General features: G+C 36.6%; 2 protein-coding genes and 1 long non-coding RNA gene across 3 annotated transcripts; 1 reads left to right on the forward strand and 2 right to left on the reverse strand.

Moving 5' to 3' along the window:
- The first annotated feature begins 462 nt into the window (after nucleotides 1-462).
- Nucleotides 463-8603, forward strand: LOC117910804. Its single transcript, XR_004650801.1, has 2 exons — nucleotides 463-536; nucleotides 8208-8603. It is a non-coding gene; the product is annotated as an uncharacterized LOC117910804 (long non-coding RNA).
- Nucleotides 8604-12573: 3970 nt separating this feature from the next.
- LOC117910799 lies at nucleotides 12574-13722 on the reverse strand. The gene is made up of 3 exons (XM_034824948.1): nucleotides 13348-13722; nucleotides 13063-13239; nucleotides 12574-12789 (listed from the first exon to the last, which is right to left on the reverse strand). The coding sequence occupies exons 1-3, from the start codon at nucleotides 13633-13635 to the stop codon at nucleotides 12574-12576; spliced, it is 681 nt and encodes a 226-aa protein (XP_034680839.1). The 5' UTR covers nucleotides 13636-13722.
- Nucleotides 13723-15647: 1925 nt separating this feature from the next.
- LOC117910800 (serine/threonine-protein kinase ATG1c-like) lies at nucleotides 15648-17445 on the reverse strand. The gene is made up of 6 exons (XM_034824949.1): nucleotides 17329-17445; nucleotides 16805-16898; nucleotides 16642-16722; nucleotides 16340-16448; nucleotides 16005-16077; nucleotides 15648-15915 (listed from the first exon to the last, which is right to left on the reverse strand). Exons 1-6 carry the CDS (start codon nucleotides 17409-17411, stop codon nucleotides 15648-15650), a joined length of 708 nt encoding a protein of 235 aa, XP_034680840.1. The 5' UTR covers nucleotides 17412-17445.
- Nucleotides 17446-19845: the final 2400 nt, after the last annotated feature.

Below are 19845 nucleotides of genomic sequence, written 5' to 3' on the forward strand. Positions count from 1 at the left end.
AGGCACTTTGAGAGAGTCACCCTTCCTTGAGATTAGAGCCCTTTTGTTCATCTGTTGACCTAAGTGAGTTCGTGTTTTACTAGTGTCCCTTTGGGGGTCTTCTTCATTCTTCAGTAGAGTTCACTTCATTCCATTCACTATTCACACTTTCTTTTCACTCAAGTGTTCATATTCTTTACACTCATGAACTCTACCGAAGAGGGGCATATTTTTAGACCCTCTCGAATGAGAAGGTTTTTATTTTTTTATTTTTTTATTTTTTATTTTTTTTATTTTTCTTTTTCTAACCACCATGATGGGTGAGCATTTTGGGGGCGGCTTGATGAGACAACTGAGAGGGCAGTAGGGAGTAGATCTAAAGGGTTGACAAGCAAAGAGAGCTTAGAAAAGACACATTAGGGGGACGGTAGGAAAAAAAAGAAAAAGTTGGCTTGAGAAAAGAGGAACTAGTGAGAAGCCAAAGAGGAGGGGAGTACCTCTGCGTTTAGACTAGTGCTGAAAGGCGAGCACATCTGGCGCGGAGAAGAGACTTCCAGGTAAGAGTACTGTAGATTTCCTATCCATTTTCCCTATTATATCGCTCTTCATGCATTTATCTGGTCGTTTTCTGGCTTGCATTTGTCACATGGGTATATTATTGCTTTGTTTTCCTTGTCATCTTATCCTGACATGCACTTCAAAGATAAATCTGGAAGCTCAGCGAGTGAGCCACCGAGTCCCTGGTAAACGATCCATCTTGACCATTTCTGGGTATTAAATACTCCATCTTCTCTTGTCAGTTGTGGTATGTTGCTCTGTGACCACCAACACCGCAACTCTCAACATTGTTAGGGTTAGAAAATGGAACTTGGTAACGAAGTAAAGGATGACGCCTCTGTAGATTCTCTAACTTCAGTCCTGGAGAATGAGGGTATTTGTGAGGAGAAAATTAAAGTTAAGATGGAAGATGACATACTTCTTCCTCTCGATGCAAAAAATGGAGATTCTTCTCTTATATCCGGAACCATGGCAAAGGAAGAAGAGATGTTGATGAAAGAACGGGTGAAGGAAGAGGATGCTGAACAAGTAGCATCTCAGGAGGCCCCCCACTTGAATGACAGCCAGTTCACTAAATTGGATGAGCTTTTAACATAGACCCAACTATACTCAGAGTTTTTGCTGAAAAAAATAAAAATGGATTCCATCATATTTAATCGTGTGGAGGAGAAAGGGAGTGAAATTGTTGAAGTAAAAAAGAGGGGTCGTGGTTCAAAAAGAAAAGAGGAATATAATAATAGGAAAGCCAAGAGAGCAGTTGTAGCCATGCTAGAAAGTATCTAAGGCATTACAATTGAAAATATCTTATGGTTGATGGTGGGGCCCAGATGTAAATTCATGATGTGCACGTTGTAAGACTTTGCTTTATTTTTCTTTGGGCTGCTAGGATGTTCAAACATCATTTGAAAATTCCCACCTTGGCCACCTCTAAGTGTGGTCACTTTGGCATATGGCCCCAATAAGCTTTTGACTTTTTATTTATCTTCTTATTATTTTAACAATTTTCCTAACTCCAGGTTTCCAAAATTCCTTTCATGATTCCACTTCTCAAATAATTTTTAAAGCTTTCATTTTAGAATAGTCTTCTGGAATTCCCATTTCTGTATTTATTTATTTAATCATTATTCTTTTTGTTATTATTATTATTATTATTTTATTTATTTACTTTTAAAATTCTATCTTTAAGTAATTCTTAAAATTCCGATTCCCATTAAAAATTCCAATCATTAAAGTTCAATTTTTCAAAATTCTGTTTTCAAAATTTAATTTTCAATATATAAAATTTCACTATTCACGTTCATTCGTTTAAGTATTATTTTCGTTATTATTATTATTATTCCATTTATTTATTTATTTATTTATTTTTTTTAAAAAAATTCCGTCTTTAAACAATTATTCAAAAATCTGACTTTCAAATCTACTTTCCAATCTAAAAAATTCCACTATTCACGTTTATTCGTTTAAATATTATTTTCGTTATTATTATCATTATTTCATTTATTTATTTGTTTATTTCCTTTAAAAATTTCAATCATTAAAGTTCAATTTTTCAAAATTCCGTTTTCCAAATTTAATTTTCAATCTAAAAAATTTCACTATTCACGTTCATTCGTTTAAGTATTATTTTCGTTATTACTTCCAAATCTAATTTCCAATCTCAAAAATTTCACTATTCATGTTCATTTGTTTAACGATTATTTTCGTTATTATTATTATTCCATTCATTTACTTATTCACTTGTTCATTTATTTAAAATTTCATCCCTAAATAATTCTTTAAATTTCCAATCCCTAAGTTCAATTTCCAATTTCTAAAATTCTAACTTTCCCAATTATTTATCCAATCGTTATTATTTTCGTTATTCTATTTATTTATTTATTCATTTGTTCGTTTATTTAAAATTTCATCTCTAAATAATTCTTTAAATTTCCAATCCCTAAGTTCAATTTCCAATTTCCAAAATTCTAACTTTCACAATTATTTATTCGATCATTATTATTTCATCATTATTATTATTCCATTCATTTATTTATTCACTCATTCATTTATTTAAAATTCTGTCTTTAAATAATTCTTCAAAATTCCGATTTCCAAATTTAGTTCTCTAAAATTCCAATTTTCCTATCTCCGAACTTAATTTTCAGTTTTCAATATTCCAATTCTTGCATTTTATTCAGTTACTCATTTATTATTATCATTATCATTTTATTCATTTCTAAAAGTTCCGCATTCGAATGATTTCCAAGATTTCCAATTTTTATAAATCAATTTTCATATTTTCTACTTCTCAAATAATTTTCAATTCTGATTTCTTTCAAAATTTAATTTCCAAAGTCCCAATTTTCGTAATTTAATTTTTTTTTTAAATCCCAATCACTCAAACAATTTTCAAAATTCCAATTTTTTTCAAATTTAATTTCTAAAATTCTCATTCTTACATTTAATTTCTAAAAATCCAATTTTTAAATAATCTCTAAAACTCCAATTTTCAAATAATCTCTAAGACTCCAATTTTTAAATAATCTCTAAGACTCCAATTTTCAAATAAATTTCAAAAATCCAATTTTCCCTCGAACAATTTTAATTTATGTTTGGTGATGCATGTGATATGTTTTGTGCTCTTTATTGTACACTGACCTCATTATTATAATAGCGCATTGCTCATTCGTGGCCTAGGTACGCATCCACTCCCATTCTGGTCATTCTCTATGCATGTTTTGATTCCCATATGTGCATGATCAATTTGAGTATCCATTGATTTTCCTATTGATTGCCATGTCAGCTCCATTTTATTAGTAGAGACCCGACTTTAGGGACTTAGAGGGGTGCTACGGTCTTTACCATACCTTCCCGATAAGTAGCCTGACCCTCGAGCCCTTATCCGATTTTTTACAGACCACATTTTCCAAAATAAGGAGTCACACTTAGTGTTTTCTTTCTTATTTTGTTTACCCTTTTAAAAAATAAAACAAAAATAAGTGGCGGCTCCAAGTCATTTTTTTTTATATAAATAAAATCATTTTCAAATAAAAATCGACCTCGTCATCGAGCGGAAAACACATGAGCCGAAATGCGGGGTCCATAAGTAGTTATTTAATTATGAGTAATTAATTTGCTTTTGACATAACTCCTCTAAGCTTATCCCAAACTATTTTGTTTTTTATTGTCTTGGATTAAGTTTACCCTTACTTAATATCAAGAATATAACATTTTTAAGGTTAAAAACGTTTCCTAAAATCATTATCGGACATTTAGTTTTTAACTCTATTGTATCCACCCGAAGATAATTTTTTATGGCCTTATAACTATAATGTTAATTGAAGTCATTATAATCATGTGCATGTGCCTAAATATTTTTCATATTAGTTATCATAAAGTTTGGTGCCTTGTAAGTTGTATGATTTCAAGCTTAGTAATTGATCATCAACCTTTACTAGTGCGCTAAATCTAGTGCTTACAGGTAGCTGTTGCAGTTAGCATGAACAGGTCATATCATTACTCACAATTCCACCAAATGCGCCAAATTCAGAACATAGTCTACCTGTCTACTTGGCTTATATCAGCAAAAAATTAGGAACCCGTCCATACTGGTGAAGCCTGCACCTCCAATAGCATTGAAGAAAATCTTATCCATAGAAATTACCTCACACCCTAGTTTATCACCCAACACTGTCATGAGTATTTGTCTTTTCTACTAAATGGAGGTGAAAAAAAAGCGCGCAAAATGGTTATACCAGCACTACCTTCGGTTTGTAAGACACAGTTTCTAGCAGGACAGGACCTTAACTGCTACTGGCTGCTGAATTCTAAATTAATAATAGAAGTAGTGAAATTCCACTAGTTATTTGATTGCAAACTGGTGATTGATGCAGTGGGACTATTCCTGGGATTAAACTTTCAGTCATTTTCTCTGGCGCTTTCTCGAGGTGGATGCATGCATGGTCGATGAGTATGCTTCATCCCTAGCTTTTGGTTGGATAGGATTGTTATGATGTAATTGTGCTGCTGGAATAATTTCTTATGAGGATTTTGAAGGCATGCCTGATGTGGTTGTCTGAGATTGAGTGGTAGCATGGGTAGGAGGGTTATTAGTAGTATCGAATAAAGGTATGGGGTAAGCTCCTGGCTGAGATGCTGGACGCATGATTGTTTCATTCGCTTGATAAGAAAAGCTTGGACTGATAGGGTCATGATAAACTACATGTGGAGTATAGTACTCTAAAGGTGCAGGACATGTTCCTGATTGAGATGTTGCAGGCGTGGTCGATGGATTTGCTTGATACCCGTAGTTAGCAGAGCTAGAAGATGGAAGATCAGATCCTGGCAAAGGTGTCGAAGGCATGGCTGATGGGTTTGCCTGGTACTGAGCAGCTGGTTGGATGGGATGGTTCCCCAAGTTGGAAGGGTGTATAGATAAAGATCTTGGCGAAGGGACTACATGCCTGCCTGATGGACTCGGCATTGGACCCCAAAGGGATGGTTGGGTAGAAGAGTCACCATAGTATGAAGTGTTGGCGTGAGTTGTATATTAAAAGGAAATTAGAGTAATTATAGAAAGTGGGATTTCTTTCCTTCACATGTTAGCTTAATTATAGGAGCAAAATCTGTATAGCTTAGAATAGAAAATATATTCTGATATATACTCATAGGGTTGTAGTAACGGAAGAACGATTTTGGAAAAAAAAAAGAACTTTTTGACATGGTATCAGAGCCTAACCCTAGTACCCACCCACCCTAAACATTGCATCTCTCACCTTGCCCACCATGTCGTCGGACTCCGATGCAGAACCCCAGCTTGTTGCGTCTCAGTCTGATTCTCTCTTCTCTGAATTCACGGCTAAGATGACCGAAGCTCTTACCAAAGTCTAACCACCGACTCTGACCACCGAACCCTCTACTGCTCCGATCGGCATCAAGCTGGATGGAACCAACTATGCTCTCTGGTCCCAAGTTGTCGAGATGTATATCTCTGGAAAAGACAAGTTGGGATATATCAATGGTGATATACCACAACCACCTTCGATGGATCCAATATTTCGAAAATGGCGCACTGACAACGCCATTGTCAAAGGTTGGTTGATCAACTCCATGGATCCCTCTTTGATAGGCAATTTCATTCGGTTTCCTACAGCTAAGTTGGAGTGGGATTCCATTGCTACCACTTACTTTGATGGTAGTGACACGTCTCAAGTCTATGATCTTCAACGTCGTGTGATGCAACTTAAACAGGCTGGGGGCTCCCTTAAGAAATACTACAATGACGTCCAAGGGTTGTGGCGTGAGATTGACTTCCGTCGCCCTAATCCTATGGAGTGTGCAATTGATATTCACAACTATAATCTTCTTCTTCAAGAAGACAGAGTGTATGTTTTCTTGGATGGCCTGGATGATTGACTAGATAAGATTCGGGGCGACATGTTGCAGCTTCGTCCATTCCCTACTATGGAGCAAGCGTCCACAAAGCTCTCCGTCAATCTGTTATGATCACTGGCAGTGCAAATGCGGTTTCTGGCGTTGTTCTCACAACTAAAGGTCTCAAACTTGGCTCATCTATCCAACCTCCTACCGTGCACAATGGCAGGCATAAGTCTCGTACATCTTTAGAGGGCTTGAAATGCTCTCATTGTGACAATTCAAAGCACACTCGTGACACGTGTTTTAAACTGCACGGGTATCTAGATTGATGGAATGATCTCCTCCCTAATAAGGGTCATGACGTGGGCACTAAGGATGAAGGCTCCGCTACAGCAGTTGTGGCTACTGCCGAACCTCAACTCTCATTCACACCACAGATGACAATGTCGAACTCAGGTAACTATGGTTGTGCTTGTTATACTTCGACTAATAATGGTTACCGTGGTGCATGGCTACTGGATTCCGTCGCAACTGACCATATGACGTTTACTGCTACTGATTTCACCACGACTTCCCTACCACGACGTACCAATATCGCCAATGCTAATGGTGTTACCTCCTCTGTCACTGGCATGGGCATTGTGACCTTATCCCTTACATTGCAGTTGCATATACTTTGCTTGTTCCATCCTTATCTCATAAGCTTCTTTCCGTGAGCCAAAATAATTCAAAACAACCTTTTCTAAGTACCTTACCACTTATGATTTTTTCTTTCTTTCTTGCGCAAAATGCATTATAATTGACATTACTTTCAATGAGTAATTTAATGCAATGTTTTATTCTTAGCCCCACGACTTATTTTTCCATCAAAGGAAATAGGGAGAATTGTGTTTTGGGCCCAGGTGGGCCCAAAAATTAAGAGAAGGTCCATCTAACTGACCTAATTAATGATAAGGATATCAGATGTTAACAGACGAAAATGCCCTTTACATTTCCAACTCAAATGGTTGTAAATTAATGGGTTTCACAACTGGTAAACTTGAAATGCCATGTCACTAGAGTGAAAATTCTGAATCTTCCTACCATTTTCTCTCCCTCTGTAAACAACATACGCACAAACGACGCAGACCTTAACTGTCCCCCAATCGCTTTCTTCAGCAGCCGAGGATTGTGAGCATTTCAGAAAAGCTTTTGTAGGTATTTTATCAATGATCATTCCCAAATCCAAATGATGGAGGTCTGAATTATTTGCTGACATTTTGATTTTATCAAGTTGATGCGTTTGTAGGTATTTTATCATTATTGTCCAAAGAGAATAAATGGGTTTCATCCAAACGGTGAGCTTTGGGGAAGAAGATTGTCCGGTGATGATGCAAATAATCCAGAATAGCTATCCTTCGGATCAAAAATATTTCAAAAATAGAGAAATTGGTCAACCCGACGAAACTGGCTGTCAATGGAGATATAAATTGGTTGCCACCAACTGCTATGTCCACCAATTGACTACTCATTGTTAGCATATCAAACATCTATGTAGTCCATCAGCTTCAGTTTTAGTGGGTTGTGGGCCATATGGTGCACCAGTTGGACAATGCAAGACCTCCGTTTTGTTTGATGAGTCCAGACCTCTAAAAAGCCTCAAATGTAACTATTGTTCTATGGCTCACAAACACTGGGCAAGATGTATATGCATAAGGTGTTGTGTTCCTCTGGAACATTCTAGGTTATTCTATTTTTTACATTTTTCCTTTTCGTTTTGTATACCTTGACCTGGTTACATGATGCATGCACAGTTAATGCTACTTTTGGTCCTATTGCCTTTCCATGTGGCTGTAGACTTTTGTAATAAGGTTTTATAAGCTCTATAGGCTTGGGGCTCATAGAAACTGATATCATGAGATTAATTTAGGATCCACTCTCTTAGAATCTCTCTTGCTCTTTGTGTTAGCTGTAAGTTCATGACTATTTCACATTCTATTAAAATTTCTATTAGCTATCTTGATTTTATCAAAATCATGAGCTTTTGTTTTCTGCTTGAATTCTTAAATTTTCTTTTTGAAGATTTTTCTTGTCTTAGCCCACTCCACCCAACTTTTCCTTTCTCGTTTTTTTTATTAGTATCTGAAACAATTCTTATTTCGTTGATCAATGTATATTCTTGCAAAAAATGAATTAAAAATTTAATTTGTGCCCAATTAGTTTGGTGTAAATTTCATCCACATTTATCTCATGTAATTTTAATTGGAAATATTTGGTGTTTATGGGAATAAACAGGAAGCTTGAAATTGCTAATCATTGGCATTAAATTGAAGCAGGTTTAGAAATGAAAGTTCTGGATTAGGAGAGAATGGATGAGAAGGAGAATTGCGGACAGAAGAAAATAATGTCTCCCTGTTTGGCTCTGAAGAATTGCTTGGATGAGAAAATGGTGGGTACTCTAAAAGTGAGCCACAGTTAGAAGCATTTTGGTCTTCTTCAGAGTTTCCTCGTAAATTATAGACAATTGTTAGGCCTGGTGCCACATGTGATGTTTAAAAAGCTGTTCACTAGTTGAATGGAACCCATCTTTAGGCATGTTTTTTACTAAATAAAATATATGTTTGAATAATAATTTGCCATGCTTAACATATAATCTTCTTTTGAATTCTAGCTGGAAAGTTGGAATTAACTTCGAATAGCTTCACATTAATGGACAAATTGCTATTTTTTAATTTGCTTGTATTGTTACAAAAGTATAGGGAACAAATTGAGACTTCAGTTTTTCCTTATTTTATTAACCAAAAGATTGCAAACATGATTAACCTATGCATGAGCAGACATTCAGTAGTGGTTGTATGGAATTTATGTCTGTGTACAAGACATTTACACTAAGTGTACAAGGTACCTGTGCTTAATGTACAAGGGTGTTCAAAGGTACCTATGTTGAAGTATTTGCAATGTTTTAAAATCATTTCCATTTTGAAAGGATGAGGAACATTCCCTCACACACATTCCTTGATCACGCACTCATCCCGTTCAATTTTATTACTTCATACATGTTGATTGGATGACCAACCATAATAATGATGAATAGGAACCTATATTGGGTTTCACTTCCCCCTTTTCCCTTCCCCATTTTCCCTTAGGCATCACATTGGAACATGGTAGCTCACCCATATGCACGCTTTTAGTTTTAGGTATGTCAAATTTTTGCCATTGTATAAGACATTTACACTAAGTGTACAATGCAAATGTGCTAACTGTACAAGTGTGTACAATGCTACCTATGTTGAAGGATTTCAAATGGTTTTGAATAAATTGCTTGCTCATTTTATTTTTCTAAGGATGACATTCCTCATAGACATTCCTCATTTCCATTTCTACACATTCATTGGATGAGATAGCGCGCTTATGATGAATAAGAACCTCGATTTGGTGTCATTTTTGCCCTTTTCAATGAGCCATGACATTGGAACGTGGTTAACCTGGCCATATGCACTAGTTATGTTGTATCTAGGTGGAATTTCTGCAACTGTACAAGGCATTTAAACTAAGTGTACAAGGCTAATGTACTAAAAGTACAAGGGTGTACAAGGGTTTCTATCTTACTTTTTCCAATTGTGGGGAACAATCCTCAGACATGTTGCTTGATAACACTCATTGCATACATTTTATTTGATGTCTACCATGTTAATTCATTCTATTAGCTTCCCTAGTAATGATGAATATGAATCGAAATTAGGGTAAACATTTTTGTCATTTTCCCTAGTCCATGGTAATGGAAACATTGGTTACCCACCCATATTCACTTGAAAATATGTACCTATTAGGGATTTGGTGACTGGACAAGGCATTTACACTAAGTGTACAAAGCAAATGTGCTAACTGTACAAGTGTGTACAGGGGTGCCTATCTTGAAGGATTTGAAATGCTTTTGAAAAAATTGCTTGCTCATTTACTTTTTCTAAGGGGGACATTCCTCATTTCCCTTCGTACACATTCATTGGATGAGATAGCGCACTTATGATGAATAGGAACCTCGATTTGGTGTCATTTTTCCCCAACTCGGTGAGCCATGACATTGGAACGTGGTTAACCCAGCCATATGCACTAGTTATGTTGTATCTAGGTTGAATTTCTGCAACTGTACAAGGCATTTACACTAAGTGTACAAGGCCAATGTACTAAAAGTACAAGGGTGTACAAGGGTGTCTATCTTACTTTTTCCAAACGTGGGGAACAATCCTCACACATGTTGCTTGATAACACACGCATTGCATGCAATTTAATTGATGTCTACTATGTTCATTCATACTATTAGCTTCCCTAGTAATGATGAATATGAACCAAAATTAGGGTAAACTTTTGTGTCATTTTCCCTAGTCCATGGTAATGGAAACATTGGTTACCCACCAATATTCACTTGAAAATATGTACCTATTAGGGATTTGGTGACTGGACAAGGCATTTACACTAAGTGTACAAAGCAAATGTGCTAACTGTACAAGTGTGTACAGGGGTGCCTATCTGGAAGGATTTGAAATGCTTTTGAAAAAATTGCTTGCTCATTTACTTTTTCTAAGAGGGACATTCCTCATTTCCCTTCGTACACATTCATTGGATGAGATAGCGCGCTTATGATGAATAGGAACCTCGATTTGGTGTCATTTTTCCCCAACTCGGTGAGCCATGACATTGGAACGTGGTTAACCCAGCCATATGCACTAGTTATGTTGTATCTAGGTTGAATTTCTGCAACTGTACAAGGCATTTACACTAAGTGTACAAGGCCAATGTACTAAAAGTACAAGAGTGTCCATCTTACTTTTTCCAAACGTGGGGAACAATCCTCACACATGTTGCTTGATAACACACGCATTGCATGCAATTTAATTGATGTCTACCATGTTCATTCATCCTATTGGCTTCCCTAGTAATGATGAATATGAACCGAAATTAGGGTAAACTTTTGTGTCATTTTCCCTAGTCCATGGTAATGGAAACATTGGTTACCCACCCATATTCACTTGAAAATATGTACCTATTAGGGATTTGGTGACTGGACAAGGCATTTACACTAAGTGTACAAAGCAAATGTGCTAACTGTACAAGTGTGTACAGGGGTGCCTATCTGGAAGGATTTGAAATGCTTTTGAAAAAATTGCTTGCTCATTTACTTTTTCTAAGAGGGACATTCCTCATTTCCCTTCATACACATTCATTGGATGAGATAGCGCGCTTATGATGAATAGGAACCTCGATTTGGTGTCATTTTTCCCCAACTCGGTGAGCCATGACATTGAAACGTGGTTAACCCAACCATATGCACTAGTTATGTTGTATCTAGGTTGAATTTCTGCAACTGTACAAGGCATTTACACTAAGTGTACAAGGCCAATGTACTAAAAGTATAAGGGTGTACAAGTGTGTCTATCTTACTTTTTCCAAACGTGAGGAACAACAATAGCCAACATACGAACCCAGAGGACTATACAAAATTCATTGTGCTGAAACTTATGGAAGAACTCACAAAACATCATTATGGGGTTGAGTTGCTTCATTTCAGGAATCCCAGCAAGAGAGACATCTTGCTTTGTATGACAAACATGTGCTTCAATAATTGTAACAGTTGTAAAGTAGGAATTATAGAGGTAACCTGCCTATAATATAACGAGAATTGACTTGATAGATTAGCTTTTTAACCAAGTACTTAGTGATGAAGAATGTGTTTTGTGCTTGAACGGTGTCATTCCCATTAGTCCAAAATTTTGGGATGATGATCGCCATTTTTCAATGTGTCGAATGATTACTTTTAAGGTGTGGAGCTACTGCATTCTGAGAATGGTTAATAATAATTTTTAAAATCATACATAATAACTTCCAAAATAAAGACTAATAATTTTCAAGTGATTATGGATTATTCTTGAGTTTCCCTTTTCTCTTGTCTGAACTTGCTAGTTCCCAATACTAAAGTAGGAATCCATTGATAATTTAAACACAAATATTGACTATAAGTCTCTGAAAAACCTTATTATTATAATCAATCAAGCTAATATCCACCCAACTAACCCAAGGGCAAAGTGGGTTCTTATTACCAAGCCATGAGCAATTTTGCCCACAAAAAAACCTAGGACAAAAAAGGGAAAAAGCCACACCAAAAATTTATATATATATATATGAAAAAAAAAAAAAGATCTCAAACCACATGGCATCCACATGATTGAGAAACACCAATTTAGAATTTATTTTGATAGGGGATTTACTTTAGAGAATATTTTTTGAAAACAAGTTATTTTTGTTCAAAACCCCCATGAACATGCAGTCTGATGATGTATAAGGCATAAGAGTAGAGAAACAAAAGAAATGGATATTCATGGCATATTTTCTAGTGCAATTTTGTAAAAGAATAATGGTGTATTTTCTTATGACTGTAGACAGTTGATGGATGAGATCAATTAGTCATAATTCTACCCTTATTGCAAGATCATTCTTCGCCGAGATCCTTTTGCTTTCCCTTCGGGGCTTTGGATTCCTGAATTGTAATCCTTTTCCTTTTCCCTTCCAATTAAGGAATGCAAGCACACAACCTGGTTTCACCTACACATCTTGCCCTCTTCTATAAAGCCACCACCGAAGGCCTTATGAACTAAACAGAGATACCCAGTTTAATTTAAGAACTTTGTCAAATGAAGGAAGTAATTGCTAGATAGTTTTCTTTAGATTGAACTTTGGAATTTTGAGGCCATCAAAGAAAGGATTTAAGCCATCAGATATCCCATAAGGTTTGTTTGAAGTAACAACAGTAATGTTCATATATTCCATTTCAGCAAACTCATTTTCCCCATGATGGTTCTTCTGTGAGTGACGCATGATTGAGGTTGCTATACCTGATGTAAAGGAGTCCCACATGAAATAACTCTGCAAGAAGTTCAAATTGTAGTTATTAACACATTCTAATGTATCTGAAAACTAGCATAATTGAATATATATACGTATGAGGAACAATGGTTTCATTGTGCCATGGACCAAAAAGATATCCTTCAAAGCATAAAAAATAGAGAGACAAAGAAAATGTCCCTAAGAGAATTTGACAGAGAGGCCAAAACAGAAAACAAAACTTTAGGTTTTTATGTGGAAAGGTTTTTGATAGCATACAAAGATGAGAATTGTGAAGTACTCTTAAGAAATTACCGTGTAGTATTGGTCATCAAACCAAGTATCTCGAGTCATTTTCAAGGATTTGAAGCAATATTGTGCCTCGTATGTTTTCTGGTTCTGATCAAATGCATCAAAAAATTCCTCGTCTATGGGGATGGTGTTTGTTGCATCCAGGGGAACAAGGGTGAGTGGAATTCCAGAATGCAGTACCTGCAGTTAAAGGAAAAAGAAATGTTACTGCTAAATGCAGATGTTTTAGCTTATAAAAGACTCTTAAATTTATAAATGGTACTACGAACATCTAAACAACTGCCCTACCAGGTATGCAGCAAACGGGTCTCCAAAAATATTGAATTCTGCATATGGATTACTAGTGTAGCCCGTGAACAAATTACCAGGGTCACCACACTGTCGAGGCTTGCACGTTGAACTGGCATTTTTTGGGCAACAACCAGTTGGATTCTTTGACCTTACGCCGCCACCCATGACATAAATGTGCTTGATATTTTTCTTTAGATGTGGATTATTCATAAGAAAAATGGCAAAATTTGTATGTCCTCCTATAACAAATACATTAATGGGCCCTGAAGATATAGTGTCAATCATCACTTGCTGAGCAGTAGGCTGTTGAAGAGGATGATATTTCCTGCTCCCCTGATTTCATCAACAAATTTATGAGCTATATACAAATAATATCACCAGCTGGACAACAAAAAAAAAGCCTTAATCTTGGCTAATCGGGGTGGGCTAAATAATTTGACCAAAAATGATAAAGAAAAGAACTCATATGTCAATGTAAATGGGATTCACTGCCATTGAGGTTCAGACAATAGCCTGCAACCACAAAGTTCCCTGATTCAGTTCCAGGCTCCCTGGATTAGAACCGAGAACCATTTGGACATAAAAGAGAAGAAATAATCAAACCCCATTTATATATCAATGACAAAACCCTTTATATACAAAACTCTTTTATACTTAATAATGTGATGTACCTATCAAATCAATTATTCTGGATACTGAAGGACCAATGGCTAACAATTGCTTAGAGCAAAATTTGAACAAATCGATCTAGAAACCAACCATGATCTAATCAGGTTTAGAGAAGCAGATAACTGGTCTAGAAATCAAGAAAACAACTCATGAGAAAAAAAAAAAACAACCAATTCGCTGCTTGACCACGGAAAAAGTCTACTCTTCTACTCAGCTGCTTGACCCGCATTAGTCCATGCATTTGTGTTGATAGTGATCGCCTGCAATTAGGTAACAACCAAGGTTACAAATTACAATTACAGTCCAAAATCATAGACATGGCTCGATGCATAAAGCGACGAATCAGGACACAGAAGTGGGCATCCTCCTTTAGTAGTAAGGAATTTCCCGAAAACAGACTATGTTGAAAATGGTCAATCTGAGTAATTCAAATCCCCAATCAGCAGGTCCCCAAAGGTACATTTTGCCAAGAGAATTCCAAGAGCAAACAACAAAATGGTTAATTAATTATGCTTTGAAGATCTAATGCCCCAATAAAAAAATGTCTCAAAAGGCTCAAAAGAGGCCTGTGGTACAACTTTCTTACAAAGCAGCCATCCATATGAGTTGACTCAAAAACAAATACCCTCCTCTCTTCCATCCAAGTCCACCAAATTAAAACAAAAAAAAAAAAAACATTTCAACAAACTTTAACTTGAGCACAACTTTTGGATGCTTCAAAAGGGAGAAGTGAGAACTGGTACAAATTGGATTCAATGAGATGAATCATGGAATTGAACATCAAAAGAGCATTCAAAAGAAGTCCAACAGTAATAATAGCAAAAATGATGACAACTATGACTATAGTAATGATGAAGACAAAAACAAACCACACCAAACATAAGAAGAGCTACAACAGTGAAAGATGATGAACCTGCAAATCAAACTCTGATCTGTTAAGCTTCAAGAGGTACAAGATAGCGAAGAAATAATCGGTATCCACATCCGTATCCAGAAGAATTCTATGAGGCCTCCCCTCCACTGACTGTCCATCACCTCCCAAAACTACTCCAATTATCAAAACCATGACCACCCAAAGATTCCTCAGAAACAACATTTTCTCCATTTGAACCGCAACCCAGAAATCTCCTCTCCAGGCTGTCAAAAACACCAGTTTGATCAGCCCAAAACTGTTACACCAATCCCATGGAAACAGAGGAATTGTGCTAACCAGGAATGAACCGGAATTCACGCCGGAGGCGGGAGAAGCGGCGGTTTCTGGCGGCCGAGATAATGGAGATGCAATCACGACCTCATTACTGGCACTAGATTCTTGGAAGAAAGAGAGAGAAACAGAGGAGCTTGGAGAGAGAGTTAATTTTATAAAGCATTGAATTCTATTAAGTACTTGAATCCACAACTGTGGAATCCATACAAATAAGATAATAAAAAAGAACATAAATTTTAGCAACACGTTTTTTTAGATAATAGAATATTAAAATGAGCAATGAAATATTATTGAAAACTTTGGTACCTCTTGAACAACTTCTCATTGGTCTTTGTTCCATGGATTTTAGAGGTTCTTTGACATTCTCATTTGAAGGCCTAAGACTGTCAATCCTAAAGCCAGTAATTTCTGGTTTATGTGATTAACTGCTGTATTTAGAAGCAAGATCCATGTTGTTGGGAGTGTTAAATATTGTTTCCCTTATATCAACTTTGTTATCAAGAGAAAATCCGTAGGTAGACTTCATTGAGGACCTCTTCCTAAAAAATGATGGGCTCCCTTCAGCACCACTAGAATCATCATCTAGAGGAAAAGACATACAATCCTCTTGAGAACTTGCCTCTGTCTTTCTCATAGGATTGCATTCAGACAAAGGAAACCCATCATTTATTCTTGATGATCTCCTACTACTGCATGGCACGAAGGATTTTAACATGAGTAAAGAATGAAAATATCATATGCCAAGATTGAGAAGAGTAAATTTTTTTTTCTCCTTTACCTTAATGCTTCATCTGGTTGCTTTTGAGAAAGGAATAGGTGGTTAAAAAACTCTTCAAATGTTAGTCGTTCCACTGCATATACAAGGACATAGAAGGATCAAAGAGCTATTAAACCTCAATAAGCCTTTAGTATTAGAACTACAGTGATTTCTTTTTGGCACAATCAGATATCATATATGTTTCACTTTTGTATCATCTTTAGCTGTTTTAGGCTTTTCACTTGGTGCCATTAAGAATTCCTAGCAACAAACAGGTTTCCCCAATAAAAAATACACACACACACACATATATATATATATATGCTGCCAGTTTCGAGCTAAATTCTGTGAAATACCTGGATTGTGGCACAGCAATTTCTGACACAAATCTTTCCGGTCAGCACTCAAAGCATTATTATCAGGAGGGAAATGCAATTCACTATATTTAACAATGTTTTGGAGCAACTGCTCAAGAAACAATACAAAAGGTTAATCAAGGAAAAGTTAAGGGCACAAAGAAAGACAAATTAAACATAGCTACAGAATTATTACTACTTAAATTAAACACAAAAAGAATCAATAATTAAACCAAGTTGAAAACCCAACCACTACAAATGATTATTTCAGATGTGCTAAAAAAAAGAAAGAGAAAAAAAACCTGTATATGATTGTTTCCTGTAGACGGTGTTCTTCCAGTCACAAGTCGAAAGAGAATGGCACAAACACTCCAGAGATTTGCCTGCGTATTTGGTTGAAGTTAATAGGAGAAGGTTATGCGAGAAAATGGATGGATTCTTACAGATGGAGAAAGTAAATATCACCTTTGCGTCATATTTCTGAAGTTGCATTATCTCTGGCGCCATGTACAGTGGTGAACCACACAATGTTTCTACAAGACCTCTAGGTTGTAGAGATCTGCCAAAAAAGAATTGGAACATATAAACTTATTGAAAGGACCTTAACTATATAACCCATTTAGCTGTACTAGAAACTAGAAACATTAAACAAAAGGATTTTTAAAATGAAAGAGAACAGGTTTCATTTCAATGAATATTTACACCCTTTGAAATCAGGAGACTCATGAGAAAGTTCAATTTGTTGAATCATTTTGGAATACAAACAGAGGAAAACTTGTTAAAACTTTGCCATGTAATGTTAATATCACAACTTGGTTTTGCTAAAAGTCAGACCATCAAGTGTTCTCTAAAAAGAAAAATAAACAAAAAAAATAAAAAGAAAAGGAATGTATTAAAAGAAAGAATCTTATAGGCTTGCTCAAAAAGATTTGAAAAGTAATCACCATCAAAACCCACATACAAAATGTAAAAGATAATATGAATTTTACCTTGCAAATCCAAAATCAGCAATCTTCAGTACTGAATTGTTGTCATTTGTGGAGAGAAGAAGATTTTGTTCCAAGTAATACATATGCCAAATGGAATTAGATCTTATGCAATGCCTCTTTTGCATAGGATGTACAACATAAAGAATACCTGTCACTAAAATTCCCATCGTATTTGCAGAGGATAAAAATTATGATGGGCATGCCCTATAGAAAAGTTAAAATCATGACAAAGTCAAAAACAAAACAAGAGCTAATATATATATTTATAACTTTTTTATTAAAAAGGAAAAGTAGACAAGAAAAAAGCATGCCTGGGATTGTAGAAAATGGTAAATGGGCTTCGGTTAGCCGCAACATGAGATGTAGCTGCAAGAACTCCAATATGCAGGCTATCAGCGGATAGAACTGATGATGGCAATGATGTTTGCTGACGGTTTGCACGCTTCACACCAAACAATAGCTGTGATTTCTCATCTCTTATGATGACAATGAATACAAGATAACTGTGGACCCACGCATTTCGTGCTCAATGCGTTTCCCACTTGATGGCGAAACTCGATTTTTATTTGAAAAATTGATTTTTATTGATTATTTAAAAATGAGTTGGAGTCGCCACTTATTTTTGTTTTATTTTTAAAGGGTAAACAAAATAAGAAAGAAAACCCTAAGTGTGACTCCTTATTTTTGGAAAAGGTGGTCTGCGAAAAACCGGATCGGGTTCGGGGGTCAGGTTACTTATCAGGAAGGTACGGTAAAGACCGTAGCACCCCTCTAAGTCCCTAAAGTCGGGTCTCTACTAATAAAATGAAGTTGACATGGCAATGATGAGGAAATCGATGAATACTCAGAGTGATCATGCACATGTGAGAAACAGAACAATGCATAGAAGATGGCTAGAGTGGAAGTGAGTACGTACCTGAGCAACGAGCCATCATGCGCTATCAAGGAAAAAGGTTAGTGCCCAATAAATAGCATAACATAGCTCACATGTCACTAAATTGAGTGCAAAATCATCAGAGGCACGCATGACACTTCACTCAAAATTCACTTTTATTTTAAAGAAAATTCATTTGATGTTGGGCCCCCACCAAAGCCCGTTTTATTTTTGAGTGAATTAATTTCGTAAATTCTATAATTAAGAATTACGAAAATTAATTCACACTTATTTTAAAACATTTAAAAATCATGAAGAATTCGAAAGTGGCTCGCCGAAAAGAAAATGGCGGCCAAATTTTATTGAAAAACGGAATTTTGGTACCTAAAGCTCTAAGGATGAATATTTTGGAGTTGAGATTTATTAGAAAAGAAAGTTAGAAATTGGAGGATCATTTAAAGAATAGGATTCAGAAAACTATTTTTAAAACCAGGAGGAAAGTGGCACTTGGTCAAAGGTGGCCATGCATAGTTCATGCAAGGGTGGAGGCTTGATTTGTAGCCAACTGCTTTAAGCGCTTTGCACAAAACACGTGGCTGCAGGGTAGACAGAGTAGCTCCTATGAAGGGTCCACATTTCCACTGCCATTCTAGCTTAGTCCACTCCTTCTCAAATGTCCATGACAATCTTCTGTGGCCGTCACCCTCGTCTGAGAACCCGTAAACCGAACCAGGCTGCTGAAACCTTAGGAACTGCTCAGCCAAGGTGATGCACTCAGAAACGGGTTGATCCCACTGGGTGGCTCGCTCTCGGACCTCGTCTTCCAATGCGTTACAGAGCCAGGTGTGGAGGCCGTCGGTGATAGGGAGGTGGAAATAGGAAGGAAACCAGGTGGCCTTGATGAAGATGGATTCCGATTGGTTAGGAATTTGAAGATTCAAGCATGAATGTCTGGGTGTCGGATTTATTGATCTGGGTTGGAGTTATCGGCTTCCATTCGATACAATGCGTGTAGGGGAAAACTCCATTGTCAAGGGTTCCCGCCTTCTCAATATACCCCAGCAGTAGTGGTCTTTCCTTCACTAAAATGATTGGAACGAACACCTCTCGAACCAAACCCAAATATGCCATTGAGAGCAACCCCGTCCAAAAGGAGCCAATCTGGTCTTCGCTACAACCAAACATAATCTGTGCACCAGAACCATTGGTAAGATACGCAATTTTGCAAGGATAAGTGACATCTGTATCAGAGCATGGGTCTCTTGATTGACACGAAGCTGTTGCAGGGAACATTTATGCCATATCCCATGCTCCCACTCAGTTCGATATGCCTCTAAAATGCCAATATTTCTCATGATTAATCCTCCAGTTGGAAAGTCAGGTCTGGGCATGTAGTGACCTTCTAAGTGATGAAAGAATTTGACCCGGTTTTCATCAAATATAGAAATGGTGTCGTCCATTGGACCATAAGCCAGTCATCTTCCCTCCAATTATCAAATCCTGAGAATCAGAAGCTACAACATCATTTGCCTTGGTTCTCACTTCTTCATCATCACTAGAAGCTTTTGTTGCAAGCAGTTTCAAAGCTTTCCCTTCGTGAACACTGAACTGATCATCCTTGTTCTCAATGGAAGAATGGACCC

This window comes from Vitis riparia, unplaced genomic scaffold (genome assembly GCF_004353265.1).
Source record: "Vitis riparia cultivar Riparia Gloire de Montpellier isolate 1030 unplaced genomic scaffold, EGFV_Vit.rip_1.0 scaffold866_pilon_pilon, whole genome shotgun sequence".
Classification (NCBI taxonomy): domain Eukaryota; kingdom Viridiplantae; phylum Streptophyta; class Magnoliopsida; order Vitales; family Vitaceae; genus Vitis; species Vitis riparia.